General features: G+C 37.6%; 1 protein-coding gene across 12 annotated transcripts in view; it reads right to left on the bottom strand.

Moving 5' to 3' along the window:
* The window catches only part of UPRT (uracil phosphoribosyltransferase homolog), a 45,258-nt gene extending 20,410 nt beyond the window's left edge, over positions 1-24,848 (bottom strand). Inside the window, exons 1-3 of one of the 12 annotated variants that reach the window (XM_081126728.1) lie at positions 24,750-24,838; positions 24,296-24,496; positions 7,279-7,321 (exon numbers count right to left, since the gene is read on the bottom strand). In XM_081126728.1, coding sequence (XP_080982854.1) covers positions 7,279-7,321; positions 24,296-24,339 — 87 coding nt within the window. In that variant the 5' untranslated portion in view covers positions 24,340-24,496; positions 24,750-24,838. Of the gene's footprint in view, positions 1-7,278; positions 7,322-23,964; positions 24,087-24,295 lie in introns of those variants that run through there. The other 11 variants (XM_081126727.1, XM_081126722.1, XM_081126733.1 and 8 more) reach the window with 11 other exon arrangements.
* Positions 24,849-26,852: the final 2,004 nt, after the last annotated feature.

The following is a 26,852-nucleotide window of genomic DNA, read 5'->3' as shown; positions in this document are numbered from 1 at the left end:
TCAAGTGCACATGGAACATTATCAAAAGTAGTCCACATGTTAAGGCAGAAGACAAGTCTCCAGAAGTTCAAGCATCATATCATATCATAATAGCATGAAAATAGAAATCAACCACTATAAAAAGACTGAAAAGTATTCAAATACATGGAGGCTAAAAAGGAGGTTATTAAACAATGAATGGGTTACCAATGTGATCAAGGAAGAAATAAAAAACTTACTGGAAATCAAACAAACAAACGAAAAAAACAGACAATAACAGAAAACAGTCCTGGACACAGCGAAAACAGTCCTGAGGGGAAAGTACATAGCATGACAGGCATATCTCTCAAAACAGAAAAAGCTCTAATAAACCACCTAAGAAAACAATTAAAACAATTAGAAAGAGAAGAGCAAGAAAAGCCCTGAGGAAGTAGAAGAAAGGAAATAATAAAGATCAGAGCAGAAATTAATGACATAGAAACTAAAAAAATAATACAAAAGATCAATGAAACCAAGAGCTCGTTTTTTCAAAAGATAAATTAGATTGATGAACCTTTAGCCAGATTCACCAAGAAACAAAGAGGTGGACCCAGAAAAAGAAAATGAGAAATGAAAGCACCTATATAACAACTGAACCAACAATCATACAAGGGATTGTAAGAAAATATTATGAGCAAATATATGCCAACAAACTGGAAACCTAAGTGAAACGGAGCAGTTCCTAGAAGCATACATTCTTCAAAAGCAGAATCAGAAAACATGAATAGATCGATAACAACTAATGAAATTGAAGCAGTAATAAAAAAACTCGCAGCAAACAAAAGTCCATGACCAGATGGATTTACAAATGAGTTTTACCAAACATTCAAAGAATTAACACCTATTGTCCTCAAACTATTCCACAAAATTCTAGAGGAGGGAATAATTCCTAAGCTCTTTTCATGGGGCCACCATCATCCTAATCCCCAAACCAGATAAAGACACTACAAATAAAGAGAATTACAGGCCAATATCCCTGATGAGCATAGATGCTAAAATCCTCAACAAAAAAATAGCAAACCAGACCCAACAATACATTAAAAATATCAACCACAACCAAGTGGGATTTATTCCGGGGATGCAAAGCTGCTATAATATACACAAATCAATAAATGTGATACATCACATAAACAAAATGAAGGACAAAAATCAAATGATCATATCAATTCATGCAGAAAAAGCTCTGAACAAAATCCAGCACCCATTTTTGATAAAAACTTTCAACAGTGTGGGAATAGAGGGAATATACCTCAACATAATAAAGGCCGTATGTGTCAAACCTACTACCTACATTATACTAAACGGTGAAAAACTACAACCATTTCCCTTAAAAACATGGACAAGACAGGGTTGTCTGCTTTCACCCTTCTTATTCAACATAGTACTGGAGGTCCTTGCCACAGCCATCAGACAGAAAGAAAACATAAAATGTATCCAAATTGGACAGAAGGAAGTAAAACTGTTAATACTGGCAAATGACATGATATTGTATATAGAAAACCCTAAAGACTCCACCAGAGTACTACTAGATTTGATCAATGAATTCAGCAACACAGCAAGATACAAAATTAACACCCCAAAATCGACAAATTTTTATACACCAACAATGAACTATCCGGAAGAGAAACTAAAAAAACAATACCATGTACCATTGTGACTAAAAAATAAGATACCTAGGAATAAACTTAACCGAGGATATACAAGATCAGTACTCGGAAAACTACAGAACACTGAAAAAAGAAACAGAAGATATAAACAAGTGAAAGAATATACCATGTTCATGGATTGTAAGAATTAAAATCATTAAAATGTCCATACTACCCAAAGGAATCTATACATTCAATGCAATTCCTATTAAAATACCAAGAGCATATTTCACAGATCTAGAACAAACATTTCGAAAATTTATATGGAACCAAAAAAGACCCCGAATAGCTGCAGCCATCTTGAGAAAAAAGAACAGAGTGGGAGAGATCACTTCACTGGATATCAAAACCTACTACAAAGCCTTTGTAATCAAAACAGCCTGGTATTGGTACAACACCATACATACAGATAAACGCAACAGAACAGAGACTCCAGAAATAGATCCACGCCATTATGGTCAGTTAATATTTCACAAAGGAGTCAAGAGCATACAATGGAGTAAAGACAGTATCTTCAATAAATGGTGCTGGGAAAACTGGACAGATACATGCAAAAAAATGAAACTCGATCACCAACTTACTCCATACACAAGAATAAAATCAAAATGGATAAAAGACTTAAAAGTAAGCGGTGAAACCATAAAAACAGCAAAAGAAATCAGCCTCGAAATACAAATAAACCCCACTGTATAGGCAAACATATTTGCCAAGGATGTATCTGATAAGGGGATAAGATTCAAAGTGTACAAAGAATTCATACAACACAACAAGAAGACAATCCAATTAAAAAATGGGCAAAGGACCTAAACAGACACTTCTCCAATGGGGACATACAGATGGACAAGAGACATATGAAAAAATGATAATCATCAGAGAAATGCAAATGAAAACCACAAGGAGGTATCACTTCACACCTGTCTGAATGGCTACCATCAACAAATCAACAAATGACATGTGCTGGTGAGGATGTAGAGAAAAAGGAACCTTGGTACATTGCTAAAGGGAATGCATACTGGTGCAGCCACTATGGAAAACAGTATGGAGGTTCCTCAGAAAATTAAAAATGGAACTGCGTTTTGAACCAGTGATCCCACTTGTAGGAATATATCCTTAGAATCCTAAAACACTAATCAGAAAGAATATATGCACCCCTATGTTCATAGCAGTGCAATTTACAATAGCTAAGATCTTGAAACAGCCCAAGTGCTCATCAGTAGATGACTGGATAAAAACGCTGTGGGACATTTACACCATGGAATACTATGCAGCTGTGAAGAAGGATCCCGTGCCCTTATGGAAAGTATGGATGAACCTGGAGAATATTATGCTAAATGAAATAAGCCAGGCAGAGAAAGACAAATATCAGATGACCTCACTTATATGTGGAATCTAAAGAATATAATAAACTGATGAACAAAATAGATTCAGTGATATTGATTAATGGAACAGATCGACAAATCTCAGAGGGAAGTCAGGGATGGGTGGGTGGGGAAATATTAACCAAAGAATTTATATGTATACATGCAAAACCCATGGACACAGACAATAGTGTGGTGGAGGCCTGGGGCAGGGAGTGGGTGTGGGGTGGAAGGGGTCAATGGGGGAAAAAAGGGGACATCTGTAATATTTTGAACAATAAAAAAATAAAAAATAAATAGATGGTGAAATAAAGAGCTTCCCAGACAAAAAAAAAAGGCTAAAGGAGTTTATCACCACCAAATCAGCATTGCAAGAAATGTTAAAGAGACTGCTGTACTAAGAAGTAGAAATATGTAGAGAGAGAAACAGGCATGAAGAATTGGCATGGCAATAGATACGTACCTTTCAATAAGAACTTTATATAAATGGATTAAATACTTCAAACGAAAGACAGTGGGTAGCTGAATGGATAAGAAAACATGACCTAAATATATGATGTCTACAAGAGACCCACCTCAGAAAAAAAGACTCACACAGAATGAGAGTAAAGGGATGGAAAAAAAATTCCATAGAAATGGAAATAAAAAAATCTGGGGTTGCAATATTCATATTTGACAAAATAAGACTTCAAACTGAAGGGTATAACGAGAGACAATAAAGGTCACTACATAATACTAAAAGAATTTATCCAAAAAGATGATATAACCCTGGTAAGCGTATATGCACCCAATATAGGAACACCTGCATACATAAAAAAACTTTTGGAGAACTTTAAGGAAGACATGGACAACAATACAGTCATAGTAGGGGACTGTAACACCCCCTGATTTCACTGGATAGATTTCCAGACAAAAAATCAACATGGAATCAGTGTCCCTAAAAGACACACTCGATCACATGGATTTAATTGACATTTACAGAACATTTTACCCCATAGATGCGGAATATGCATTCTTCTCAAGTGCACATGGGACATTCTCAAATATGGACCACATATTAGGACACTCAACAAGTCTCTACAAGTTCAAGAAGATTCAGATCATATCTCGGATATGATTCTGAGATCACAATGGCATGAAATTAGAAATCAACAAGAGTAAAATCACTCAAAAATATTCAAGCACGTGGAGGCTCAATGGCATGTTCAAACAATGAATGGGTTTACCAATGACTTCAAGGATTAAATTAAAAACTTCCTGGAAACAAATGAAAATGAACACAAGCAACCCAAAATATATAGGACACAGAGAAAGCAGTCTTGAGAGGGAAGTTCATAGCACGACAGGTCTACGTGAAAAAACAAGAAAAACTTTTAATAAACTATCTGACCCTGCAATTTATAGACTTAGAGAACGACAAGAAAATCCCAGAGTAAGTAGAGGGAAGGAAATAATTAAAATCAGAGGAGAAATACATGACATAGTGACTAAAGAAACAATACAAAAGATCAGTGAAACCTACTTCAAAAATTTATATGGAACCAAAAAAGACCTCGAATAGCAATGGCAATCTTGAGAAGAAAGAACAAAATTGGACGGATCACAATACCAGATATCAAGTTATACTACAAAGCCACTGTAATTAAAACAGCCTGGTAATGGCACAAGAACAGGCATATAATCAATGGAACAGAGTAGAGAACCCAGAAATGGACCCAAGCCATTATGCTCAATTAATATTTGACAATGGAGGCAAGAGCATACAGTGGAGTAAAAACAGTCCCTTCAATAAATGGTGTTGGGAAAATTGACAGGTAAATGCACAAAAATGAAACTAGACCGCCAACTTACACCATATACAAGAATAAGCTCAAAAATGGATAAAAGACTTAAATATAAGCTGTGAAACCATAAAAATCCTAGAAGAAACCATAGGCAGCAAAATCTCAGTCATGTCTCATAGCAGTATGTTTGCTAATACATCTCCTAGGGCAATGAAAACAAAGGAGAAAATAAGCAAATGGGACTACATAAAAAAAGAGGCTCATTCATATAACTCAACAAGAGGAAGACAAACAATCCAATTAAGAAATGGGCAAAGGATCTAAATAGATGCTTCTCTAAAGAGGGCATACAGATAGCCAAGAGACATGAAAAAATGCTCAAAGTCATTAATCATCAGAGATGCAAATTAAAAACACAATGAGATATCCCCTCACACCTGCCAGGATGGCTGCCATTAACAAATCAACAAATGACACGTGCTGGCGAAGATGCAGAGAAAAGGAAACCCTAGTACACTGCTGGTGGGAATGCAGACTGGTTCAGCCACTATGGAAAACAGTATGGAGGTTCCTCAAAAAATTAAATATGAAACTGCCATTTGACCCAGTGATCACACTTCTAGGAATATATCCTAAAAAACCCAAAATACCAAGCAAGAAAAATTTATGTACCCCTATGTTCATAGCAACGCAATTTACAAAAGCTAAGATCTGGAAACAGCCCAAGTGCCCATCATTAGATGAGTGGATAAAAACACTGTGGTACATTTACACCATGGAATTCTATGCAGCTGTAAAAAAGAAGGATCTCTTACCCCCTGAGAGAGGGAACTGGAAAGGATTATCCTAAGCGAAATAAGCCAGTCAGAGAAAGTCAAGTATCACATGATCTTACTTATACGTGGAATCTAATGAACAAAATAAACTGATGAACAAAAATAGACGCAGAGACATAGAAGCATGAAACAGTCTGAGGAATCTCAGAGGGAAGGTGCAGGTGGGGGTTAAAGTGGAGAGAGAGAGATTTATCAAAGAACTTATATGCATAATGCATAACCTATAGACACAGACAATAGTGTGGAAAAGGCCTGGGGTGGCGCGAATGTGGGGTGGAGGAGATCAATGGGGGGAAAATAGGGACATTTGTAATACTTTCAACAATAAAGATAAAGTTAAAAAATAAAAATAAAGAAAGAAAGCAGGAGGAAGCATTTTCTACCAATGAACACCGACACTTCTGTTTTCCCCACAGCAGCCACTGACACAAGTTCCTTCCTCCTTGAACCTACTCCTTTAGGTTGATAAAAGCATAATGACATAATGACCTAACCAGCACTCCAGGAATGTCAATTACATTTATCTTCATGAAATCCAAGGGTTATTATTGCCCTTACAAACTCAAATAACTGTAAATAGAAGTTGCCTCTGAACCAAGAATATTTAAAGCCAAAAGTAGAATAGTTGTCTACACTCTTTTGACATAAATATTTTCCCATGAAAACTCTAAATGAAAAGTAATAAAGCACTTTTCTCTCTTTTCCAAACTAACTACTAACAACATTATTTAGATTGCAAATTCCATGAGAGCAGGGATCATGTGTCTGTATTATTTACTGCTGGGAGATCCCAAGATGGCCACAGATTAAATGGAAACTACAGTGACCTTCTCCCAGGTCCAAACTAGAATTACAACTAAAACATAGAAAAATCATCCTGAATAAGCAACTAAAGACTAGCTGGAGAGAACCCTTGTATTCTTTACTGCTATATCTCCTCCCCCAGCAACACAGCCTAGCACATGAATGGATGAACATTAATGATCACAGCAGAAAATTTGTCAACCTCATTGTAAGCACTGAGCACACTTAGATATAAACACAAAAAGGAAACACAGTGTTTACCCTGAAGACAACACAATCTGGTCTGAGATCCTATTGGATCACACTAACTAAAAAGAATTGAGCTTGGTCAAGCCTTAACAGAAAATCCCTGAGCAAATCGTAGGTAGTCAGACTTAATATTTGACATGTGAGGATAGTACAGAAGAGGCAAAATAAATACCTTCCATGTAATCTACAAGAGTTATTAAGATTTGTGCATTAGATGTTTATCACAGGGTAACTACTAGGTCTTCTAAAACCATCTTGGTTTTCTTTTACTGTACTTCACTGCCCTAACATGAGGCATTTAAGGGTTACTTATGACCAGGTTACTGAGATCCATTTGAGAGGTAGGTATATCTGAAAGCTACAGAAAATGAGTTTGTGGGCAATGCTTTGAGGTGAAAGGGATTGAGACAGAACTTTAATACAACAGTAGAAACAATACTTCAGAAGTTTAGCAAGGTGATGGTTACTTGGTATAATCTCTCTCACCCCCAGAATGCTCAAAATAAAATAAAAAAACCCTTGGCCTACTATGGTTATATCGCTAAGCACAACAATGAAATAAAAATGGAAAGCCTCCACCTACCAAACGATCCGCAGAAAACATGAAGTCCCCTCTACTGGCTGTCCTAAAAAATAAAAATAAAATAAAAAAATAAAATAAAAAATAGTAGTACAAGTTTTAGTCTAGATTAAGAGCTTTAAGGTAAAATATTACTCATTACATATAGCAACACTGATATTACAACCTATTACATACTAAAAGTTTAAAAGTTTACATGTACAGACATTTTTCACTAGGAGCTTTAATGGAACGACTTGGTAAGTATTATTGAGAATACTTATTTGATATCAACATTAGAGTTAGGGATTAGAAAGATTATGCAGTTACCCACTGAGCTTCCCAAATATGTTGTTATTCAACTAGAATGATGAACAAGACGGCAGCAGGCCCACAACTTAAGAAAAAACTTTGTAGTAAGAAAATCAGGTTCTCCCTTTCCTCCCCTTCCATTCATCTTGCCTTATTACCAAGATAAGTAACCCATCTACGTTATCTCTAATCCTTTTTGGAAAGAGAATGGTACAAACAAATAAGCCCTATACTTTTGCCACTGCTTTCAAGAATGCATAACTTAATTTCTAAGATCTCTTTCCCAAATTATTGACTGGTAATTTGTTCCTTTTGCCTATTTTTCAATCAAATATTTTGTTCCGTAGATCTTTCTGCCATTTTCCTGTACATTTCTTTCTGGTCAATCCTTTCATATCTTGAGGTATCCAAGTAATAATAATCCAGGATTGCACCTTCCCACAAGTGTTAACTGGTCAAAAAAGGGAATGTTAAAAGGCTGACTTTTTTTTCAGCACATAAAAATCAAGTATTGTTCCTCCTCCTTCTCCCATACAAGTTAAATGATTTGACTGAACAGACTGAGTTACAGTTTATGTACTTAAAAATCCCCATCTGCGTATACATAGCATACCTAAAACATTCCCCAACACAGCATCAAAATGGCATATGCAAACATATATTATCTCAGTATACCATTAACCATGACTTTTTTTTTCAAATTGCATTTACTTTCTCTGAAAGGAAAAAGCAATGAAATATTCCTAGTACAATTCCTAAGTTTCTTAGAGTAACCAGAGTTCTATCATATTATAATAATAATGAAACAGCAAATCATAATAGACTAGATATATTAGAATATAGCTTTTAGTTAAAATGATTAAATTAGTCCTTCTCAAGAGACATAGTTGCACTGGAATGCAGTCATGTTTTGGGTCCTGCAGGCCTATAAAGCAAGTTTCAGAAAGTATTCTCTACTTAAGATAACAGAATAATGTAGCCTGGTAAGCATGAAATATATAGCTTTGTTCTTTGCTTTCTGCTCTTAAGACAATGTAACTGACACACAATCAATCACATGATGTTTTACAGAACTCTCTGTTCAAGACCACCTGGTCATAGTTAAGTAGACCAGGACAAGATGCTGCCAGGAGCTGAATAAATCAGACTGCTGAAGCTTGCATAAGAATTGACCAATCAACAGAGCCCATGACCCTGAACCCCTTACTCCTGACTTTTGCCCTTAAAATCCCTTAAAGTCATTGGGGAGTTACGGCTTTAATATAGCTTCCCATTCTCCTTGCTTAGCGTTCTGCAAAAAAAGTGACTGTGCTTTCTCTACTGCAAAACTGGGTGTTTGGCTCTGCTGCGTGCCAAGAGGGATGAACTCTTGTCCTGTTCAGTTACATTAATTCTCTAAAATATGAACCATAATTGAGCAATAGCAAGAATATAGGTCTATATTCTTTATATATAAATATTCCTTAAATTCAGAAAACCCTATTCACACACACCTACTACATACACAGAGAGCCCACTTAAAACAGGCTCTATATTATGTACTGTGGTTTTCAAATGAAACCATACTATTACACTAGCACCTTCCATTTCTGTAACTAATGTTCACAACAATGCTTGCCAAGAGAGAAAAAATTAGTGAACTATAAAAGAAATACTGAAGCCTACTGCCCTGTTTGCTAGACCTGTACAAAGTTGTTTGTGTCTACGCAGCCAGAACACAGTTTTTCAATAGGGAAGAAAAGTCTTATTGGTCTTAAAGAAATATCCAGTAACATATCTTGGGAACACATCTGCAATATTTGGTTTTAATTTTTGAACAGTTACACATAAATGTATTACACAGAGTTGACCAAATCTGTTACTTTATTTTGGAATTACATTTTAGCACCTTTCACATTCTCCCCCAAAATATCATCTTCGGCTGATAACTTTCACATAATTACCTTCTCTACATTCCTAAAAAGGTACACATTATGAACTAATATGAACTGCCATCTCTTTATAGCTATTTGACTTCCAATTAAAGCATTCATTGCTCCAAATCATCTACTACAAGCAGTAATTACTAACATATCTCCTGCTATTTTAGACAGATTTCAGACTCAAACTATTTAATTTAAATCAATTTTGAAATTAAAGTACAGCCAGAATACAGTAAGTTGGTTGAATTTTTTTAAAAAATGCACAGTGGTTTTCAATAGCCACATCTAAATCCTTAACGCTATTTAACACTAGTTTCGTAAAGCAGATATTTACTTGTTAGATCAATCAAGTTACACATTTTCTCCAAGTCCCTAATTTAGGCCCAACATTGGACTAAAGTATTTGTTAATAAAGGTGTTTTACTGTAAACTAGACCTCAGGTTTTATTAATCCCATGCAATTTATTTCACATCATATCTTTATTCACTTTTGTCTTAAAACCATTTTTAAAAAATATCTCATATTAAAAACAAAGCTTTGAGAGACATTTTAACCACCCTCTATCTAATAACAGTCCCAAATTAAAATCTAATGTAAAATTATTACAAAGCAACAAACACGCCAACACACATCTCTGGAATATTCTAAAATATATATATACATGTGACCAAATGTCAAATATTTAAAAAGTGATATACAGACACTCGTAATTCAGAGCATGAAAATCTAATTAATGTTAAGCTGAGCATCTTTTAAATTGTACAAACTCCAAACGGGATTAACGATGCAGACTTAACCCTCTCTGAGAACATAACTTTTCTTGACATTCCCCCCAAATATGTCACACATCTGTAGCAACAAAATGAAAGCCAAAGGCAGCCATTAAAAAAAAAATGACCTTCACACTGAAACAACAAAAGAATGAGAATCATACTGGAAGTTAAATCATTTTAATGCGGACTTGATCAAACTAAGTTTGTACGGGTCCAGCAAACAGGGTAGTAGGCTTCAGCATTTTCTGTTGTTCACTGACTTTTCCCTACCTAAGAATGTCTATAAAGCAGTTCAAAATTCTCAGAGAGGCTTCAGCAATATTTAGAAACATGTATATCGCAATCCAAACCCCAACCAAGATGAAAAACCTTGAATTTCACTGACCTTTCTTTCAAATGGTTAATAGGTATTTACTTATCATCCATAAGATATAGAAATATAAGAGAGGAATGTTTTTATAATATTAACAATTTAAGATTTTAGATAGATTCTTTCCCCTTTTTCTTTCTAGGCCTCACTGCTGCTGCTGCTAGAGGGATCCCCTAGTTGGTAAAAGACACTGTTGACCTTAAACAAATAGATAATTCTCCAGCAAAATGGGTTTATTTGGGAACAAGAAAGAATTGCAATTTAGGACATGTGATCCAAGGGTGAACCATGGCAAGCCCAGAGAAGAAAGGAGAGGAACTTTTTTTATAGAGAAAAATGGGGGAGGGGATGGAGTTCAGAGGGGCGTTGTAAATAAAGAGTCCATTGGAGGAAACTGGGAGTTCAAAGTGTAGTGACTTTTTACTGGCTGAGTCTTTCATTGGCTAAGTGGGTGCCTGGGAGAAGATCCTCCTTCTTTGTAATGGTGTAGTAGAGTAGAAAAACATCTTCCTATTGGAGATGGGAAGTACATCTTTGCAAGTTTGAGGTAATTGACACTGAGTGGTAGGGCATAAGTGCTCCATTTACAAGCCCTCCCAACTGAAATTTAAAAGACATTTCTGTTCATTAATCTTCACAACATCCTCCCCTGGGACAATTACAACTTGAATTTCTACAGCAGAAATGCCCACTTGATCACTCTCTGCTACTTCTCTCTATTCAGAATGAACTTGACAATCCTTCCTTTTTTCCTACAAAAAATATTTTTATAACTCTTGCTCTCTCTATTTATATATACATATATATGCCAAGTGTACAAAGATTTAACTATAAAGCTTTTCTAAAGAGGTCCAAAAGTTACAGCAGGTAACTAATATTATACATATATTACTCCCTTCTTTCCCACAGGTCACCATTTATTAAAAGCCTCCTTGGTGCCAAGTAATAAGCACTTTTGGTGCATTACCTCATCCAATCCTCACAAAACCTTAAGAGGTAGATTCTGCTATTATCACCATTAAAGTGATAAAAATATGGAGGCTTACATAGGTAGAGTATTTCAAAGTTCTTCCCAGCCTGAAGCTGTCTGACTTGAAGTCCTTGAGTAAAGCAATTATTTATATTTGCTCTAATAAGGGAATGTTTACTAAAATGTAACCAATTTTTAGATGTAATTTAATGATATTTCTCTCACTGTGAATCATACTGGCATGTACATACAATGCAAATAATAAAATAAAGTCTAGAAGCAAATAAAACATGAAATGTTCCTTCTGAAGAGGGAGCACCTAACACTATAATATGGCTTGTAAATAGTATATACTAAGGTTAATGCATACAGGAATACAGCCTTTCCAAAGATGATTACATGAAAGCTTCTGTTCCATTATTTAAAACAATTTAATTTAAATAAAATCCCAGTAGCACTGAATTAGGTGACATTTCAAAAATGAGGATTATGACTCAAGGAGTGTTTTCGGCATTTGGTGTGGGAGGAATTAGGGTTGGGCCTAGGGTTGCCAGATTTAGCAAAGAAAAATTCAGGAAACCTAGTTAAATTTATATTTCAGAAATATGTCCCATTCAAAGTTTAGGATATACTTATATGAAAAAAGAATTCACTGTTTATCTGAATTCACATTTAATTGAGTATCCTGTATTTTACCTGGCATCCAGAGTAAAGGAGGAAGAAGTAAACAGACTCAAATTCAGCTCTAATATGTTTTATTTGTTACTTGGTATTTTTTTGCATATTTTTAAAAACATTTATTTATAAACACATACAAATGTAGGCAGAACAGAATAATGATTTCCCTTTTCAACTCTCTTCCAAAATGATGAACTAATGGCCAATCTTGTTTCATAAATTTCCCTACTCAATCTCACTCCATTTCCAGTTTACTTTTTAAGTCAAGTTTATTTAAGTATAATTTGCATACAATAAAACCCATTACTTTAGGCAAGGCTTACAGTTGTGTAATCTACACTACTATCAAGATATAGAATTTTCAAGGGTGGAGAAGATGGCAGTAGATTAAGTGGAAGCTACACTGACATTCTCCCAGCATGAAACTAGAACTATAACTAAAATATAAAAAAATTATTCTTAAGAACCAGCTGAAGTCTAGCTGGAGAGAACTCTTATAGCCAAGGATGTAAAGAGGAGACCACATCGAGAGTGGCAGGAATTATGGAGGCATGAAGGAGCTGGCTGGGCTCCCGCAGGCAACAACTGAAGTTTTGGAGGGATATCTCAACTGCGGGGGTTCCTACTGAGAAGTCTGGAGTCTAAACCCCAAACAGCGATCCCCAGCCCATAGCACCAAAACTGGTAAAGGTGCCCACATGACATCTGGTTGTGAAAAGCACCAAGGGTTCTGTCAGGCAGGGACAGATGACTAGATACACAGACATTCCCTTAAAGAGCCAATGCACTGAATTTAATTTGCAGCAACTCATCTTGGGCTCTGGCAGGGGGAGGGCAGAGTGGACTATTGTTGTTTGAGGAGAATCTGGGGTAGGTGGCTTGGTGAGGAGAGCTGAGAGGATAACCATCAGGGTCCCTGTGCTGAGTCATTGCTCCATACTGCAGAAAGCATCTTTTTCAGGCTGCATCCCATCAATGCAGCTTTTGCTGGGGGGAAGAAATATCCCCACCCACTGGAAACCTTCTCTTCCCACCCTATGAAGTTTATACCCAGCTGAGCTCTACAGTCTGAGGCTCATTAAGTGACTGAGACTAACAATCAGGCTGCAGGCAGAGGCAGATCTCTGGATGCTTTGAGTCTTTGCCTGACCTGCCTCTGGGCCGAAAGAACGGAAAAGCAGACCTTCTTGCAGAGCTGGGTCCTTCCCAAATGCATTCAGCCCCAGCAGAGCGATCCACTGTGGATAGTTGATACCTCTAAACAGGGTACTCAAGGCCAGTCACAAACAGTCTGATATTTGTTTGCTCCAGAGACACTCTGAATAGGTCCTAAACCAATAAACCCAGTGGTCAGCATCAGAATACAACAGAACAAGATCCAATAAGCACCACAAGCAGTATATACATAGCGAGATACTGAGAGATTCCAAAACCTGCAGAGGAGAATTTTGCTTCATATGATAAGCAACTGCACAGCAGCCTGCATGCTGTGTTGGGGGTTGAGCCTCACTGTCAGCCAGCCTGAGGGTCGAGCCCACACACGAATGAGGTAAGAGCAATCAAGACTCAATTACAACAGGAGGGCTGACACAATGAGCACAAAAGACATTATTCGATCACCCAGGTCTGGTGATCAGCGAGACTCTGCCATTGGGTCCCACAGGTCAACCACTACATAAGGTCACATACCAGGACTGGGCATCATAGCAGATCCACCTAATACATAGAAACAAACCCAAACAGGCAGCCAAAGTGGGGAGACAAAGAAACAGACTCTGAATGAAAGAACAAGAGAATTCTCCAGAAGAGCTAAATGAAATGGAGATAAGCAATTTACCAGATATAGAGTTCAGAGTATGGATTATAAGGATGTTCAACAGCATGAAAAAAAGATAAAGAAACTATGAAAAATGACCAGTGGGATATGAATGACATAGGAGAAATAAAGACTATCCTGGAAGAAATAAACAGCAGATTAGAGGAAGCTGTGTATCAGATCAGAGAATTAGAAGACAGGGTAGAAAAAAACATTCAGAGAACCAAAAAGAAAAATCAATTAAAAAACAGGAGGACAGTTTAAGGGAGCTGTGGGACAACATGAAATGTAATAATATCCATATCATATTTCTTCACAAGAAGGTGAATAAAGTGAGCAAGGGATACAGATTATTTCTGTTTGAAGAAATAATGGCAGAAAGCTTCCTTAGCCTGGTCAAGAAAAAAGTTCCACAAGTTCAGGAACCACAACGAGTCGCAAGCAAGAAGAACCCAAAGCGGCCCAAGTAAACACACATCATAATCAAAATGCCAAAAATTAAAAACAAAGAGAGAATCTTAAAGGCAGCAAGAGAAAAGAAATTTGTTACCTACAAAGGCGCCCCCATGAGGCTGTCACCTGATCTCTCATCAGAAACTCTACAAGCCAAAAAGGAATGACATGAAGTATTCAAGGTAATGAAAAGCAAGGATCTGAAACCAAGACAAGGCTAGAGAGCTTCCCAGACAAAAAAGGATTAAAAGAGTTTATAGCCACCAAACCAGCAGTGGAAAAAATGATAAAGAGATTGGATAAGAAGAAATAAAGAGAAAGAAACATAGGCAAAAAGAATAAAAATGGCAATAAACAAGAACATCAAAAATAACCTTAAATGTAAATGGATTAAATGCTCCATCAAAAGGCATAAGGTAACTGAATGGAGAAGAAAACATGACCTATATAAATGCTGTCTATAAAAGACCCACCTCAAAACAAAAGACTCACACAGCATGAATGAAGGGATGGAAAAAAATTATCCATGAAAATAGAAATGAAAAAAAGCAGGGGTAGTAATACTCATATCTGACAAAAAATACTTCAAAATGAAGACCATAACAAGAGAGAATGAAGAAGATAACAGGAGACAATGAAGGTCACTACATATTACTAAAGTGATCGATCCTACAAGAGGATATAACCCTGATAAACATATATGCACCCAATATAGAACCACCTAAATATATTTTTTAAAAACTTCTGGAGGACTTTAAGAACGAAATCAACAGGAACACAGTCATAGTAGAGGACTTTAACACCCCACTGATGTTACTGGATAGATCTTACAGAAAAAAATAAACAAGGAAACAGTGACCCTAAATGACACACTAGACCAGAAAGAGTTAATTGACAATGACAGAACATTTCACCTCAAAGCTACAAAATATACTTTCTTCTCAAGTGCACATGGGATACTCTCAAAGACAGACAACATGTTAGGATACAAAACAATTCTCTACAAGTTCAAGAAAATTGAAATCACACCTTTTGGGTGACACGGAAAGAAACCAGAAATTAACTACAATAAAAACACTCGCCCAGCCGGATGTGGCTCAGTGACTGAGCATCGACCTGGGATCCAGGCGATCAGGGTTTGATTCCCGGTCAGGGCACATGCCTGGGTTACGGGCTTGATCCCCTGTCGGGGGTGTGAGGGAGACAGCCAATCAGTGACTCTCTCATCACTGATGTTTCTCTTTCTCTCCCTCTCCTTTCCTCTCACTGAAATCAATAAAGATATATTTTTTAAAAAACAAAAAACAAAACACTCAAAAATATTCAAAAACATGAAGCTAAATAGCATGTTATTAAACAATAAATGGGTTACTAGTGAAATTAAGGAAGAAATTAAAAGACTTCCTGGAAACGAATGAAAATGAACACACAACAACCCAAAATATATGGGACACAGTAAAAGCAGTCTTGAGAGGGAAGTTCCTAGCACTACAGGCCTACTTCAGGAAACAAGGAAAATCTCTAATAATCTATCTAACCCTACAACTAAAAGGATTAAAAAGAGAACAAGAAAAGCTTAGAATAAGTTAAAGAAAGGAAATAATAAAGATCAGAGTGGAAATAAATGACATAGATACTAAAAAATATATAAAAGATCAATGAAACCAAGAGGTGGTTCTTTGAAAAGATAAACAAGATTGACGAACTGCTAGCCAGACTCATCAGGAAACAAGAAAGGAAACAAATAAAATCAAAAGCAAAAGAGGTGAAGTAACAACTGACACCATAGAAATACAAAGGATTGTAAGAAAATATTACAAACAACTACGTGGCAACAAATTGGACAACCTGGGCAAAATGGACAAATTTCTAGAAACATACAATCTTCTAAAACTGACTTAGGAAGAATCAGAAACTCGGAACAGACCTATAACAACTAATGAAATTGAAGCAGTAATAAAAAAAAACCTCTAAGCAAACAAAAGTTGAGAAATGGACAGCATCTCAGGGGAGTTTCACCAAATATTCAAAGAACTAACACCCATCCTCCGGAAGCTATTACAAAAATTTGAAGAGGAAAGAGGACTTCCAAGCTCTTTTTATGAGGCCAGCATTATCCTAATTCCAAAACCAGATAAAGAAACTACAAAAAGAGAATTACAGGCCAATATCCCTGATGAACATAGATGTTGAAATGCTCAACAAAATATTACCAAATCGGATCCAGCAACATATTAAAAAGATTATTCACCATTACCATGTGGGAATTATCCCAGGGATGAAATAAATCTATAATACTGGCAAATCAATAACTGTGATACACCACATAAACAAAATGAAAAGTAAAAATCATATGATCATATCAATAGATGCAGAAAAAGTATTCAAAAAATCCAGCACCCATTTTTTATGTTTTTATAAATTGATTTCAGAGGGAGGAAGGGAGAGGGACAGAGAGATAGAAACATCAATGATGAGAATCAATGATCAGCAGCCTCTTGCACATCCCCTAATGGGGATCTAGCCCACAACCCGGGCATGTGCCCTGACCAGGGATCGAATCATGACCTCTTGGTTCACGGGCTGATGTTCAACCACTAAGCCACACCAGCCAGGCTAGCACCCATTTTTTATAAAAACTCTCAAAAATGTGGGAATAGAGAGATCATACCTCAACATAATAAAGGCTATGTATGACAAATCTACAGCTAACATTATCCTTAATGGGCAAAAACTAAAAGCACTACCCCTAAGAATAGGAACAAGACAGTGATGTCCCCTTTCACACACTTATTCAACATTGTACTGGAAGTCTTAGCTACAGCAATCAAACAAGAAAAAATAAAAGGCATCCAAATTGGAAAAAGAGGTGAAACTGTCAATATTCGCAGATGACATGATATTGTACACAGAAAAACCTATAGATTCCATCAAAAAACTACTAGATTTAACACCTGAATTCAGCAAAGTAGCAGGATACAAAATTAACATCCAGAAATCAATGCCATTTTTATACACCAATAATGAACTCTCAGAAAGGGAAACTAAAAACGAATCTTATTTACCATTGCAACACACACAAAACTTTAAAAAAGATACCTTGGAATAAACTTAATTAAGGAAGTAAAAGACCTGTATTCAAAAAACTACAGGACATAGAAAAAAAAATAGGGGAAGATACAAACAAAGGGAAGATTATACCATGTTCATGGACTGGAAGAATTAACATCATCAAAATTTCCATATTACACAAAGCAAAATACACATTCAAAGAAATTCTTATAAAAATACCAATGGCATATTTCATAGATCTAAAAAACTCCAAAAATTTAGATGGAACCAAAAAAGATCCCGAATAGCCATGGCAACCTTGAGAAAGAAGAACAAAGTAGGAGGGATCACAATACTGCATATCAAACTAGACTACAAATCCACTAAAATCAAAACAGCTTGGTACAGGCATATAGATAAGTGGAACAGAACAAGAGAAACCAGAAATTAACCCAAACCATAATGCTCAAATAATACTTGATAAAGGAGGCAAGAGCATACAGTGGAAGAGACAGTCACTTTCAATAAATGGTGTTAGGAAAAGTGGACAGGTACATGCAAAAAATGAAACTAGACCACCAACTTACACCATACACATGAATAAACACAAAATGGATAAAAGACTTAAATGTAAGTTGTGAAACCATAAAAATCCTAGAAGAAAACATAGGCAGCAAAATCTCAGACAACTCTTGGAGCAATATGTTTGCCAATACATCTCCTAGAGCAATAGAAACTAAGGAGACAAAGGAGAAAGTAAACAAATGGGATTACATCAAACTAACAATCTTCTGCACAGCAAAATAAACCATCAACAAAAATGAAAAGGGAGCCCACTGTATGGGAGAACATATTTGTCAATGATACATCTGATAAGGGGTTAATTTCTAAAATATATAAAGAACTCATAAAACTCAACACCAAACAAAAAACCCAATCAAACAGTGGGCAGAGGGCCTGAACAGACATCTCTTCCAAGAAGCCAAAAAGACATACAAACAGCCAATAGATATATGAAAAGATGCTCAACCTCACTGGCAACTAGGGAAAGGCAAATCAAAACTACAATGAGATACTACCTCACAACTGTTAGAGTGGCTGTTATCAAAAAGACAAGTAATAACAAGTGTTGGAGAGGTTGTGAAGAAAAGGAAACCCTCATTCACTGCTGGTGGGAATGCAGACTGGTACAACCACTATGAAAGCAACCTGGTAATTCCTCAAAAATTTAAATTAGAGCTACCATACAACCCAGCACTCCCTTACTGGGTATATACTTGAAAAACTCAAAAACATGTATTCACAAAGATATATGCACCCCTATGTTCTTTGCAGCATTATTCACGGTGACCAAGATGTGGAGACAACCAGTGTCCTGTGATAGAGGACTGGATAAAGATGTGGTGCATGTGCACAATGGACTACTACTGAGCCATAAGAAAGAATGAAATACAGCCATTTTCAACAACATGGATGGACCTTGAGAATACTATGCTAAGTGAAGTCAGTCAGAAAAAGCTAAGAACCATATGATTTCACTCATATGTGGGATACAAAACTGAAACTCATATACACAAACAGCAGTGTGGTGGCTGCCAGAAGGAAGAGGGTCAGGGTGAAGGGGGACTTAATATATGGTGATGGGAGAAGATATGACATCGGGTGGTGGGCACACACAGCAATATACAGATCTTGTAACATAGAAAGCCACACCTGAAACCTATATGTTCATATTAACCAGTTACCCCAATAAATTTAATAAAAAAATAGTGTCATTAATTATTTCCTTGTACCTCAAAGCAAAGTTCAATATACATATTCAAAATCAGGTAAAAAAATAAAGAGAAACTATCATTTTCCCTTAGAATCCAGGATTCAGTCATTCAGAAGTTTATTTTTTATAATGTTTGCAACATTAATGCCCCTATGTGCCAGGTACTGTGAGAGGCCAGACCTTCTTTCTGCCTCTTTGGGGTCCAGACTTGCTCCCAAAACATTATTAAAATATGCCCAATAAATATTATAACAGAAGTATGTATAGTTAGAATAGTGACTTCCTCCCTCCTATCTTAGAAACAGTAAGAAAATCCACATGAAATACCCAAGGAAACCAAAAACTTGTCCATGTTTTAAACAATTTGCAGGTGACAGGTGTTTTTTCTGTGGTGGATATTCTGGTTTTGTACAAGTTGAAAGGAAAAGTTCTGAGATTTCTCCATTCTCAGGGAGATGCCAGGCTCTCTAGGCTAGTTTGTTTCGTGTGTGGAATCCCTGGCTCAGCCTATATCCCAAATCTGAAGTGAAGCCAGGCATACCACTATACACAGGGCAGTGGCCCAGCCTGAGTACCACATAATCACCCCTGTTTGTAAAGCTATAGATGCTCAGGTTCCATCCAAGACTACTCTTAAGAATGGGAAGTAAAAACTGAGAGGAGAAAAAGGACTCCCCAGGCAATTCAGACGCACAGCTTTGGTTAAAAATATTACATTACCTAGTCAGATGACTCAGATCACATTAGACTGTACTCACATTAGGGCTGCACAGGATGTTCATCCATCCTAAGGTTAATTTTCTCTGCTCTAGGGGACTAAAAAAAAGTCACAAGACTGAATGCACTCTTTCTTTAGTGCTAGTTCATGGACTAAAATTGCTAAGATTGTTCAACTTTCATACAAGCTTCAAACTGAGGCCATGGCAAACTCTCTTTGAGAACAAGTATATAGGAAATATTCAAATATTTGACAGCTCATGAAACAGCTTTACTTTAATGTTTCAGGAGACAAAACAAAACAACAACAAAAAAACGGGAAGATGATCTTTTAAATACACTGCGTTGCCTTAAATAAGAGGTCATGAACAATAAGGGATAAGTGCACTACACTCAGATTTTATTGTGTTTAGGACATAAAGGTGGCAGCAGGAGAAGTATATGTGGTTTATTCCATTGCAACAATAGAAACTGGAAATGAAGGAGTCATTTCTCTTGTGTGACCCATGTATGACTGAGTAAATTATCTGACCATTGATGTTTTTAGATTACTCCATTCTCAGTGAGAGTAAACCATTTCCTTGAAATTCCACAATAGAACCAATATACTATGTTTCAAATATTGCACATTTAAAAAAAAACAAAAACTTTTTAAATCAGTCCAATTTTCTCAATCTTGCCTGCTTTATATAGTTACAGAAACATGCAGTCCTGCTGACTCAACCCCCATTTCCCCATGGCAAACTCAATTCAGAAAGCAATCCCTTCACTAGACAGACACTAAAGATCAAAGACAATAAAAGAAATAACTAGTCCTCCAATGTCTTCTATTATCAGACAGCCCCATATACATGCACATATATGATGTCACACCAAAATAGAGAAGAGTATAAAGCCCTGAGGAAGACAGGATATGATTAAGTGATGGCACCTTCCATAACTAGCCCTACATAAATATAGTTCCTCTTACCATAGGCACCCTTTACAAGCCCCTAAAGGGGATGGAACAGGTCTTTTTTGTGGGGGTGGATGCCAATTTTTAAAGATAAAAGCAAAAGAGGCCTCTGTTAACAGATTTGATTAACAAATACAAAACTAAAACACTGTTTCCAGCCTAAATAACTAAGCATCAGTTACCAAAAACCAGTGAGTCTTTCCATACTATGTCATAGCATGATAAAAACTATCTAGAATCTCTCAGTGTTTTTAAAATAACAATGTAAGTTGTATGTACGATTTAAATTATTTTATTATCTTCTGGACACTCAAGAAACCAGCACTTATGGATGCAATCAGAACCATGCACAAATCCAAACATGAAGGCTTGAAATGCCTTCAATGCGCACAGTTCTTCATTGTTTATAACAAATATTCTGACAGTAAAGTATCTTGTTTTGGCCTCCCAGGAGCTTCGTGAGATACTGCCAACATCCTCATTTTACAAATGATAAAGTTGAACCACAGAGATGCTAAACATCTTGCCTAAGATCACTGTGGATCCCCATGTCTCCTTCCACACTCAGAAAAAAAAAAAAATGATTTCACTTATACCCAGGTTGACCATACCACCCAGGCTTTTCTAAGTAATGCAATAAAATCAGGTATTGATATTGTCATATATGAATGCTGAATGTCATACCCTCTCCAAGTTCTACAGCATGGGTTTACTCTTACATTGTCATGTAAAATATAATGAAATCTAAGGAACCCTTTCCCCATAAAAAAAGCATATATGCAAATGTTCATAGCAGCGTTATTCATAATAACCAGCGAGTAGAAACCACCCAAATGTCCGTCACTTGATGAATGGATAAAAAATGTGGTATATCCATACCATGGAATATCATTCAGCCAAAAAAGGAATGGGGTACTGATACAACATGAATAAGCCTTGAAAACAGTATGCTAAACAACAACAACAAAAAAGAACTAGTCACAAAACACCACATATTGTATGATTCCACTTGTATGAAATGTCCAGAACAGGCAAATCAATAGAGACAGAAAGTACTCTAAGGTTTTGGATGGGCTGAGGGGAAATGGGGACTGGCTGCTAATGAGTATGGGGTTTCTTGCTGGAGTGATAACAATGTTCTAAAATTGATTGTGTGATGATTGAACAGCCATGATTATACTAAAAAGCCACTGAATTGTACACTTTAAACAGCATATTATATGGCATGTGAATTATATATCAATAAAGATGTTATTTAAAAAACAACCATTAAAAATGCACATTAAAAATAACATTTTCCAGATAATTTCTGAAGGTTTGCTAAAGCACCTAAGCCCATCTGCAGGTACAGAGGGAGTCAAGACTCAAGGTCAGCAACTCTTGCTCTATCAGAAACAAGAACCATCATCCTATTTCTTTGTTTTATAGTTAATTTTATTTCAGCTTCCCTCACAACTACCAAGCCTATGCTTGCTACATTTTAAGATCACTACTTCAGCCCTAGCCAGTTTGGCTCAGTGGTTAGTGTCGGCCTGTGGACTTAAGGGTCCTGGGTTCCATTCCAGCCAAGGGCACATACCTCAGTTGCAGGCTTGATCCCTGGCCCGGTTGAGGCATGTGCAGGAGGCAAACAATCAATGTATCTCTCACATCGATGTTTCTCTCCTCCTCTCCCTCTCTCCCCTTCTCTTTCTCTCTCCCCCTTCCACTCTCTCTGAAAAGCAATGGAAAAAATATCCTCAGGCAAAGATTAAAAAAAAAAAAAAAAGATTACTACTTCACCTATTAGATGACATGACCACAGTGGTTTACAGTATGGATTCATTAAAAAGCAGTTAAATAGTGTAGTTTCATAACTACAATTTTTAAGAGCTTTAGAAAGAACTTTTATTAATCGAGTATCTATTATTTGCAAGGCACGATTGGAATGATCGGAATGATAGGAATTCAAATATGTAAAAGATACATTTTTTTGTCCTCAAGGAGCTTAAAATCTAATAAGTGAGATAATATCAGTACACAAATAACAATATACAAAACAGAAGGTGAATCATGCACTAAAAAGGCCAGGGAAGATCAGCAGAGGAAGAATGATTAAAGAAAAGCTTTTTGGCAGAGGGGGACATTTAATGCTGGGTTGACCTTAAGAATAAGTAGGATTTGAACATACAGAGGAGTAAAAAGAATTTCAGATGAGAGCAGAAGCAGGATTTTATATGGTAGGCTCTGGGAAGCTAAAGAGAGATGCTAAGTAGGGCAGTTACCTAATCAAAGCGGTATATTAATAGGATTGATTGTTCATTAATGTGTGGGTGAATGTGGAAGAGAGAAAAATTGGAGCAGGGAAACAAATTAGGCTTATTACAATAGTATGGAAAAAAAGTTATTAGTATGATTTAGGGAGTGGCATCCTGAGTCAGTAGTCATTTTAAAAGATCAAAGCATCCACCAAAAAATTAGATTGAAGGAATTCATTTAAAGTGCTGCCAATATAGAAGCCAGCTACAGTTCCACCATGATACATATATCCCTTGAGAAATCCCATCTACAGCATAAATTTTGAGATCCTAAAATAGCATTTAACATGAAGTTTTTGCTACCTTAGCTTGTGGGATTAGGAAGAGCGTCAAAGGCTCCTTTAGGCTCCCTTTCCTCCATTAACTATACAGGAAACAGTTGATGCTCTAGAAGTTTACAATAAAACAATCCTGAGTTGGATGACAGGCTTGCACGTGACCAAGTAAACCTCAACTCCAAGACTAAAAGACCTTAGACAAATGATAACAGCAATAGCAAACACCAAAGGGACAGATGGCCTGTTGAGCACAACAGAATTTCCTTGAAATTGCTTTACTTATATTTGTGAGCCTGAGGTGATTGCAGGCGGAGTATAACCTTGGGTAGTATTATAGATTTACCACGTAGATAGGTACCAGACGAGCAGTATAGGCGCGTTTACCAGCTTGGAATGTCTTAGGATTCTTCATTGCTCAGAAAAGACAAAGAGGAAGCCGGAGGCTACCTACAAGGTTTCATTCCGCTGGAACACAAAGCGAGGTTAAAAGAGGAAGAAGAGGGTGGGAGGTATGAGTCACGAGATACTTCCTTTCAAAGAAAAAAACCCTCCCAGATCTCCACAAACCAGTTTCCGCAGGCCAAGAAAATTACCCCTTAGCCCTTTTACTTCTAATTCCCGCCCACCTCCAGAGAGACCCTCCAACTCCCATTCCCCTTCAGCTCTTGGCTCACTTGTCCCGGATGATGGTCTGCAGCTCCCGGATCTGCTCATTCATGGGTAGCAGCTTAAGCTGAGCCCCAATCTGCCAGGAGAGTTGGAAGTCCCTTGGGAGGGAGTCGCCTGACGACGCGTCGTAGTCGCCACTGCCATGGCTGCTCTCAGAGTTGAGGCTGGCGGCACCGCAGGCCTGAGGGCTCCCTTCCCCCGAAACGCTAGAATGGGCACGACTGGTGAGGGGAGTCGGCTTGGCCTTGGAGACGCTGTTTCCCCCGACATTATCCGGGATCAGGTCGCCAGGTCGCGGCGGCTCGGGGCTTGGGGTAGAGGCAGAGTTTACTTGTTGGTTGCGACAGGGCATGGAGTCCGGACACCGTAACTCCGTGGCCATACACCGACCCCGGGCTGTCCCCGCACCTACCAACCCCTAAGATAAAAGAGAGCTGGAAGAAAGGGTTGGATGCTCACGTGCTCTCCTGATCGCCCCAGCTTCCTCGGAACCTCTAGATTCTGCTGCCCTCTCACCCCCTAAGCTTCCTTTGGTTCCCTTTGGCCACGCCCCTTCCCAGCCCACCCCACCAGATGTACAGACTGACTAGACACTCTATTGGCTTCTCTCCCTGCCACTCTGCAGAGCACTGTTTGTTAACCCTTTGAGTCACTCCAGCGGTATGAGTTCCCACACCTAGGGAGGCAGATCCTTTGAGGCTAGGGACGCTTAGTTGCAGGATCTTCTGGAAGCCCCTAGGTATTCTGTATGCAGAACTTTGGGTGAGTGGTAGAGCCGCGAAAAACTAGGGGTAGAGGGTGATAAAATGACGACACACACAATGCCCATGTTTTCAGAATTTGTTTCTTGGCAGAGACTATATTTCAGTAACTGCATCTTCAGTTAGCTTTTCTGTGTAACTGAAGAAACCAAAGTTCTGCCACCCTGAAGCTGCTTTTCGGGATATTGATTTTAAGCTGTTTATTAAAAAACAAAAGACTCAGAAAGAACCTGCCCAAGAAATTCAGACAGAGAACCTGCTTCAGGAAATAGAATTTAGGACTTAAGATGCTCCCTTTAGCCTAATTTGAATTAATTATGATAAACAAGAGGGCTTCAGGCAGGGCGTATTAGCAAGATATCCCCTGTGTCCCAATGTTTCTGTTACCTAGCTAGGATGTTTTTGCTATATGTATTCTGCTCTTCCTCAACTACCTGGAAACCCCCTATTCTCACTTCTGAAATCTAATGCCCTGTTCCCCCCTTTTCTCCTTTGTCCAAAATGTCTTATATACCCAATGTTGCCTCACTGTCTTTGAAATTTTTATGGATTTATTATGTCTATGTGAACCCCCCATGTGATGTATTAAACTTTGATTTTCTCCTGTCAATCTGTCTGTTAATTTGATTATTAACCCAGCCAGAAGAACTTAGAAGGTGGGAGGAATAGTATTAATATATTTTAGCCCCCACATAACCAAAAGAGGAATTAAAATATGCCTAGCAGGCTGCCCAAGAACCTGCCCTTTACTAGACTGCTCAACAAGTTGCAGCTTCCCAAGTGTGCTTGACTGCTAGAGTTTTCCATATCTGTTTTGGTTCAACCCTACACTGTAGAGTTACCAAGGGGATTCTGATAGCATTTTAGATCCACTACTGAGGCATGATAGTAAGAAGCCAGGAAAATTCCTTGACATGTGATACGGGGAAACTGAGACAGCTGATCCAAACTGGCTTCATCCAGCACCCTGCCTCAACTGCCCCCTTCTCCCTTGCATGACCACTCCCTTAAGCCCTCAAGACAATGAGGTTCTGATCAGCATCAAATCTTAGGGACAAAGCCTCACTTTTGTTGACAATAGAGACAGAGTTTTGCTTAAACTAGAGATAACATCTAGGCTTCCATTATGTTTCAGCTCCAGGCCCAGAAAAGCAGCAAAACCAGAAGCAACAACATGGCTGACATCAGGACCAGCTGCAATGATTAATGACCCCCTACCTTAGCGCGACCAATCAGTAGAGATCACTACCCTGAAAGTATACTCATAGAGAGCTGATTAACATTCTATTGAGATCCTCCCCTCAGACCTCTCCTAAAATTCCTGCCTTTACCAAACAGATGACCCCTTAAGACAGAGGACCCAGTGCACATACTCCCTCTCTAGAGCATGCCCCTGCCTTTCCCCCACTTCTTTCCTAAGGTGCATATCTTTGCTTTCTCTCTCCTAAGCCCTAAAAGTTCCCAGGAGACTTAAAACCAAGGAGCAGTGGGCAGCAGCAACTCGTCCAGGGCTAAGCCCCTGAACCTGTAAGGGCCCTTCTTTTGCCACTGTAACTTGTTTGTTGAGTCCATGCAGCCCAGCTGGCTCACTTCTGCCTCTGTGACTTTCTAAAAGTCTAAATGAACTTCTTGTGCTAGAGTTGTTGGCTATGAATTCTTTCTTTGCTCAGTTGAAGAACTGAGGTCTAACATCACCACTAACACTACCACTTTGTTTCTTTTAAATGCTTGAAAACGCATTTTTTTAATGTGTGAACTTAGTATAAATACTTAAAGTAAGCAGTACTTTTTAACATCAGTG

The sequence above is a fragment of the Miniopterus schreibersii genome (genome assembly GCF_964146895.1).
Source record: "Miniopterus schreibersii genome assembly, chromosome: X".
Lineage (NCBI taxonomy): Eukaryota > Metazoa > Chordata > Mammalia > Chiroptera > Miniopteridae > Miniopterus > Miniopterus schreibersii.
Note: the sequence above shows the minus strand (reverse complement) of the source record. Positions and strands in the feature narration are given on the sequence as shown.